Source organism: Benincasa hispida, chromosome 10, assembly GCF_027475165.1.
Source record: "Benincasa hispida cultivar pf3 chromosome 10, pf3_genome.v1.1, whole genome shotgun sequence".
In the NCBI taxonomy this organism is placed as follows: domain Eukaryota; kingdom Viridiplantae; phylum Streptophyta; class Magnoliopsida; order Cucurbitales; family Cucurbitaceae; genus Benincasa; species Benincasa hispida.
Window position 1 is genome coordinate 4908125 of NC_143487.1, and position 8085 is coordinate 4916209.

The window sequence follows — 8085 nt, forward strand, 5'->3', positions numbered from 1 at the left end:
CCATGTATATAAATTTGATATAAAACATAATACAATTATCCAATACTTCCATATTTTCCATATACATCCCATTCTTGAAAGGATTTCAACTGAACAATCTCAAAGATACCATATATTTAAATTGTACAGAAACTGGGTTCAGAAACTATTAGCTTTCTTTGTTTTATGAATACAATTAGAGACATTTTCAAATGAATTCATGTTTCTAGTCCGTCAGTCAACCACAAGATCAATAATTATTCTGTCTAATAGTGGACAAGAACAGCTAATAACATCAGAAAATCACCATTAAATCCTAAGAATTAGAGGTAAGATTGGCCTTCCCTTCCCTTTCCTTTCCTTTCCTTTCCTTTCCTTTCCTTTTCATTTTCTTTTTTTTATAAAGACGATTTTCTATCTCTGAAAGCAACCACCATTCACACTGTAAATATATGCATGCTCGAGATAAAAAACACTCTTTTTTGCTTCAACCCTTCCCATTCACTTTACATAAAATAATGTACAATGAACATCTGTAAAACTTCACCTTCATATTAATTTCTCCACTGAAGAACAAAACATTCAGGTGGTAGTTCTTATCATCTCCTCCAGTTCACTCCCAACAAACCAATATCAAACGAAAACATCACGACGCTTTTTGGGATTCGCTTCTGGATTTCCTTTTCGCATCATCGCCACAAATTCATCATAGTTGATGCGACCATCCTGTACAAATTATTCATAAACATGATATGTTTGGTCAGTTTCTGGTCTTGACATCCACAGCAGTGTGAGAATAACGATTTTTAGCAACTTACATTGTCTGCATCCACTTCAGAAAGGATCTCCTTAATGTCCCTTCCATCGTGCATGCCGTATTCTCTAAGAGCTTGCTCTAACTCTTCCGTAGTGATATATCTGAATACAGAACAAAGTTAGAAGTTCAATCATCAATGACCACTCCCTTATCCATTTCAAACTGAAAACTTAAGCAATTAGTTGACTTGAATGTGATTCCGTTACCCGCTGTTATCTTTGTCGAAATACTGGAAGGCAGTGTAAAGATGTTCTTCTCTATCCATTCGGTTCAGGTGCATTGTTGCTGTTATAAACTCATCATAGTCTATAGTTCCATTGCCATCGGCATCAGCCTGTAGAAACCAGCAAGTAAAATTCAGATTCAAGCAAGAACACTAATTTTGAATTGAGACGGATAGGGAAAAGACTTACGGCTTCCATTAATTGTTTAACTTCATATTCAGAGAGTTTTGTGCCTTGCTTTGCTAGTCCTTGTTTTAGCTCTTCAAGCGTTATTGTCCCACTGTTATCAGTATCCATGCTCTTGAACATTTGCTTGAGCCCCATGATTTCTTCCTCTGAAAGACATCCCGCAATCACCTGCCCCATTTGACACATTATTTAGAATTTTTAAAATCCTTTGTTGTTGTCTCTTCTTTTATTCTTTCTCTAGTGAGGGGGTAGCTTGAAACAAAGGGTTCGTTATCGCTTACCCTAAGGGCAACTTTTTTGAATTTGTTCATCGCACGGAACTGTTTGAGCCTATTGAGCACCGCATTGTCAAGTGGTGTATCAGGTGCTTCTCCATCCTCCTTAATCCATGGATGATCTGATAGAGAAAAAGGAAATGATATTCATGTAGTGAGAGGCATTGTTTGATGGTCATAATTCATAAAGATGCCTTCTCTCTTCCTAATTTTCCTTCATAGTTTCATTCAACCATCCATAGTTATTTTATCTTATTCAGCTTTGTGTAGGAAGGAACTTACTTAGAACTTGGAAGGCTGTCAATCTCTGCTTGGGGTCTGAATTCAACATCTTCCTTACAAGATCCTTTGCTGCAGGTGATATTGTAGGCCATGGATCGCTAGTGAAATCAATGTGACCACGCAAGATGGCATTGAATATTCCGTGTTCGGATTCTGTCATCCAATTTTCTCTAATCAAATGATTGCTTTTGGTAATAACAACCCAACAAAGAGATCAATAAAACTACCTGCCCAGAAAGGTGGAACACCACACAATAAAATGTATAGCATAACTCCAACGCTCCAAATATCAACTTCAGGTCCATATCTCCTCTTCAAGACTTCTGGGGCAATATAATATGCACTACCAACAATATCCTTAAATACCTCTCCTATAGAACAACAACAACAACATTCATACCAGAATAAGAACAAGATAAATCGGGGATTTCAAGATAATGTACAAGTATAACAGAAACAGTCAGGTTATATTGAACAAACCTTGCTTATAGAAGACTGATAAACCGAAATCGGTAGCCTTGAGGGGAGAATCCTCGTCTTTACTGAGCAACAGGAAGTTTTCAGGCTTAAGATCTCTATGAATAACCCCCATGGAATGGCAAGTATGAACAATCTGGACAATAGTTCGGAGCAAGGACGCGGCGGCTCGCTCGGTGTAATGGCCTTTGGCTATGATACGATCAAACAACTCTCCTCCAGCGCACAACTCCATGACTAAATGAACAGAATGCTTATCTTCGTAAGCTCCCTTAAGTTCAACAATGTTAGGCTGACCAGTTAAATGATGCATAATCTGGACTTCCCTTCTAACATCTTCAATATCTTCCTTATTTACAAGTTTCCTCTTGGCAATGGTTTTGCAGGCCAACTGTTCGCCAGAGGCCTTATGAGTACATAAATGGGTTACCCCGAATTGACCCCTTCCCAGCTCCTTGCCAATGGAGTAAGTAGATCGAACGTCTTCCATCGGCCGCCCTAAAACAGTACCGATCTGGGAGGACTTGGAAGGTTTGGTGGAAGCCGCCGGCGAGGCAGAAGGAGCAGGTTTATTGGATGGATTATTGACGGAGTTGTTCTGGTTGGTATTTCCGCCATCACCCTTGGAATTATCGGGGTTGGATTCTTCTCCCTTCACGCTGGTGGGAGCCTCGTCGGGGTTTTCACGAGAGCAACAGTTGCCCATGGCGGAGGTGGTGGGTTAGAAGACAAGAGTGAATAGGGAATTGGGGGAGAACCAAAGGTGAACGAGAGAGAAAAATCCATGTATAGAGAATGAGAAAGAAAGAGAAAAAGAAGAAGAAAAATGGTGGAAATTGAGGAGAAGACAGCTTGGATGACTCGGGATCGATTGAGAGCAATTTCAGGAAGCAACCCATTGACACTGTCTTCCCAATACCTTCCGCTTCCATTTCTAAGGTTCTGAGCCTTTCCCGCTTATTTTCAACTGTTTTTTTCCTTTTTTTTCTTAAAAATACATTCTTGTCTGTTGATGTTTCTTTCTTTCTTTCTTTTCTTTTTTTTTTTTTCAATTATAAATCTTTTAAGTTTGTCTCTTAAACCTATTCTTTTATTATCCAAATTAGCTAAGTAAAATCAATCAATTTTAGAGAAACCTTTTACATACACCAAAAATGTCAGACTATTAGCAGAAATAGCAAAAAAACAAATATCTATAGACGTTCTATCAATGATAAATTTATACAAATTTCTATCACTAATAATATTAATGATATACTTCTACCAATCTCTATCAATGATACACTTCTTTCTATCATTAGTAAACACTAATGAACTTTCTATAAACGTGATCTAAATTTGTTATACTTGAAAATATTTTTAACAATTTTATCATATATATATTATATGATTGGTATGACAATCCTAGAACGGTGAATAGGTTTAATCAAACTCATTTATAATTTTCTACTAATGTGGGTCCAATTAAACAAATCAACAAACTTTTCGTTAACAAGTGATTTAAACAATAAATTCATGCAAATAAATTCAACCCAAAATAGTCAAGTAATTAAAACTAATACTTTTAAGCACTCAATTTGATTTTAATAAAAAAAATATTGGTATGAGATATGGAAAGATCAATTCAACCAACTAAAATAAACATAGAGCAATTAATTTAAGGAACAAATAATATAATTAATTTCATATAATAAAATATAATAACAAATTTAGGGTTTATTAAAAGTATAGACTAATATTGAAAAGAAATCAAAATATAAGGACTAAAATAGTGTTTTGATTATTTTGATTATTATTTTTTTTTTCTTTGTTAAATTGTAGTCGATTTATATAAAATCTCATAAATAGTTTTTAAGATTAGATAAATTCCTATACATTATCACTATCGCAATAACTATTTACGAGAGATTTATCGAATAAACTAAATTGTGATTTGCTCTAAAAGTTTTAACATGTTTTTAAAACTAAACTAAGGGCAAAATACGTGTTTGCAACTATCAAAATATCAATCACTTAACAGCCTATGAATATTTAACTATATTTCCTCTTTTTCAGATCAAAATAAAACAAATGGTAACAAATGTAGATTTGACCGTTATAAAATAGGTTACTCTTTTAGAAAATATACAAAATAAAAATACGATCGTTTTCGACTCTTACTCCATCCCTTTTGGACCTTTTTTTTTTTTTTTTTTTTTCTATTTGAATTTAAAATTATTATAAAAATGACTGTATTTAACCGAAATTATGCTAAGACTATAATAACCATCTCTTGTTAGCGTACATACTATTTTCTAATATTCAATTAGCTACAGTTAATATTATTTCAAAATTTTCATTTGTTACAGTTTTTACTATTTTACCTTCATCATTTTTTTATTCTTTACTACGTGTTTACTATTTTCTTCTCAAATTAAAGTAGTTTATACCTCAAACACATATTATTATAACTCAAACTAAAATAATTTATACTGCAAATACAAACGATTATAACCAAACTATAACAATCTATAATTATAATAACAAGGATATTTGTAATAGATAGTAAAATAATTTTTTTTAAAAAAAATCTAAAAATATATCACATCTTTAAAATATTTGCAAATATAAAAATTGTATTCTCCCTTGTCTTGTCTTGTCTTGTTGCACACTTTTTTTTTTCCTTTCTTCGATTTTTACTTCTTCATTTCTTTTATTTTTTTTTTTTATCTTTTTTTATTTTCTTTTCTTTCTCCAGTTTTTCCTTATTTTCTTTCTTTCTTTATTTCTTTTCTTTTCTTTTCTTTATCCGATTTTTGCTTCTTTCATTTCTTTTTTTTTTTTAATTTTATGAGACTAGGTTTTGTACCCAAAATTTGAAAGTATCCAATTCATAAGTGACTTAACACCAACAAGTCAATCATCAAGTTTGATTATTATGATGAACTACTAAATATAAATAGCAAATGAAAGTTTATCGGTAATAGCTACTAATATTTTCTATCATTGATAGCTTAATCTTTGATGCTTTTTTCACAGTTAATAGTCACTTATAAAAGTCTATCATTGATAGCCAACTTAGTGAATTTAATTAATAAAGTTGAATCTCGAACTAAAGTGTAAGTGGAATGCCTAGAAGTTATCACTAATAACATGTTTACCGGTGATAGAAGTTATTGATGATGACATGCTATTTGATGGTAAAAAAGAATGACAGAAGTTATCTCTAATAGCATGTTATCAATGATAGAAGCCATCACCAATAACTACGGTATAAGTGATATCAGTGATATCGGTAATATAACTTAGGTGATATCAATCTATCGATGATGTCAATGGTATAAAAGTCAATTTCATTCGATGAGATTCTATCATTGATAGCCACTACTAAAAGCTATCGGTGATAGCCATTGATTGAAGTTATCAATGATTGCCATAACTATCAATGATATATGTATATTAGTGACATGACTTGAGTATATATCAATAAAAAGAATGATATTAATGATATAGGTGATATGACTTGGGTAAATATTAGAGATAGTCACTTATAGATCTCTTATTGATAGACTTCTATCACTTATAATTTTAAATGTTAATCTTTGAAAGATGATAATTTCCTTTTAAAAGTTGATAACTACTTATAAAAGTTTATCATCGATATCCACTTATAGCCTTCGGTGTTAATATTTCAAGTTTGATTCCAATTGATCAAGTGTATCAATGATAGCCATTGAAAACTGATACCAAATTAAAAGGTGATATCTCAAGTGTTACTATTTTGAGGTTGTATTAATATTTCTCAAATTGAAAGTTATCATTGATAGAAACTATTAATGATAGCAACTAATAATAGTTATCAGTAGCTATCACCGATAGTTTTTAATTTGAGAAAATCGGAAGAAGAAGCGTGAATGATGTGTTGCGTATGGGCTTTTTGGTATTTTACCTATATAGTTATCACTGATAGTTGGTATCAATTATATTTGACGCTAATTTTGTACTATATCCCTAATATGTTTATCCTCGTTCTACATCTTTATTATTTTAGATCTGATTATTATTTGTGCAACCAGTTCTAATAATAATTCCTTACCCCAAACAACCTCTAAGAGTTTAAAACAATTAAGACTATTTCCTTTCATTTTTTTACAATAGTTTGCATATTTCTTAATCATAATAGTTGAATTATTAGCAAAAATCTAAAAGCAAAAATGAATTTTTTTAAAAAAAATTAAGCATATTTCCTCTCATTTTCTTACAATAGTTGACATATTTCTTAAGTACAATAGTTGAATTCTTAGCAAAATTTTAAAAGCAAAAATAAGTTTTAAAAACTATGTTGTTTCTTAATTTTCAAAATTTGGCTTGACATTTGAAAGCATTAGTAAGAAGTATATAACAAAGCATAAAATCTAATGATGGAATGGAGCATTTATAGGCTTAATTTTCAAAAACTAAAAAACAAAAATCAAATCGTTACCAAATAGAGTTTAAATTTATACATTCTTTTTTAGGAGTCACTGCTTGCAACGAAAATTTTGAAGTGTTCTTAGATTAGTTGAGGCAAAGCAACAACATTACATGAAGAAATCAATTTTATCATTGATTCAAAGATTATATGAAAGTTAATGTTAGAAAAAGACCAAGGGGTTGTTTGGGGCGCTGGGATGATATAGGATGTCTGGAGTTCTAATATATGAGGAGTTATGATGTCTCTGTTTAAGTGTGCAAAGTTGTTATGTCTGAGTTCATATGTTTGTGTTTGGGTGTGCAGAGTTCATATGTTAGTGCTATTTGGTTCAGTTTTTGTTCTCTATAATAATTTGTCTGTATGAACACTATATATTTCTTTTTTTTTTTCCAATCTCAAGATATGATATACAATTCAATTTGATATTATTCATTCCAAACTTCTCATTAGAAAGCCAAATGGTTTTACAAAATAGTGTTAATTTAGACCGGATATGAAATTCATTAATGATTTTACAAAATAGTATTAATTTAGACCGGATATGAAATTCATTAAATTCATTCCACTGATTAAAAAAAATTGAGACTGGATATGAAATTGATTAAAATCATTTCCCTCAAAAAAATTTACATAATTTGATGTATACATGACCATTTTACAACTTGCTTAGAAAAGTTTGCATCCATCATGGGTAAATGAACTCAAATCCAATTAATAAATTGGTTGAGTCATTAATGAAGTGGTTGAATGGACAGTGGAAATACGCAAGTGGAATAAAATCAACAAATAATCAAAATAGTTATTAATAAAATTAGCAAACAATCAGAACAGTCATTACTAAAGTTAGTGGACAATTTAATAAATGAAGTAACTAATAATGCATAATATTGAAACATGCAAAAAATTAATAAATAGGACTAACACAATTCAAGATTCACATGGGCATCATGATTATAACAACATAGAACAATATTAAAAACGAAACAATAGGTTGTATGTATAGAAAAATTTAAAATTAAACATGGTTGGAAAATCAAAATGAGACATGAAATTGAAAACGAAAATTTGAAATTAAACATGGCTAGAAAATCAAACATAGTTAGAAAATAAAAAATGGCAGGATTAAAAATGAAATTGAAAATTTGAGGAGAAAGACACAGAACAAGACACAATATTAAAAATGAAACAAGAAACAAAATAGTCTCATCATAGATTGTTTAGAAAAATTAAACATGGCTGGTATTATACATAAAACTAATTAGTTAGATATTAGTCATACCATTCTGTTATTGAAGTTTCTGTTATGCCCTTTATGGTATTTTTACATCATTATATGATTTACAAATATATCTTCATCGAGGAATAAAAAGCATCCAGTTCAATTCTGGT

The 8085-nt window shown here is 30.9% G+C and overlaps 1 protein-coding gene across 1 annotated transcript; it reads right to left on the minus strand.

Moving 5' to 3' along the window:
* Positions 1-457: 457 nt before the first annotated feature.
* LOC120088682 (calcium-dependent protein kinase 2-like) lies at positions 458-3143 on the minus strand. Its single transcript, XM_039046101.2, has 8 exons — positions 2247-3143; positions 1994-2137; positions 1767-1919; positions 1491-1606; positions 1210-1377; positions 1003-1130; positions 798-897; positions 458-705 (listed from the first exon to the last, which is right to left on the minus strand). Exons 1-8 carry the CDS (start codon positions 2947-2949, stop codon positions 613-615), a joined length of 1605 nt encoding a protein of 534 aa, XP_038902029.1. The 5' UTR covers positions 2950-3143; the 3' UTR covers positions 458-612.
* Between the last annotated feature and the right edge of the window lie 4942 nt (positions 3144-8085).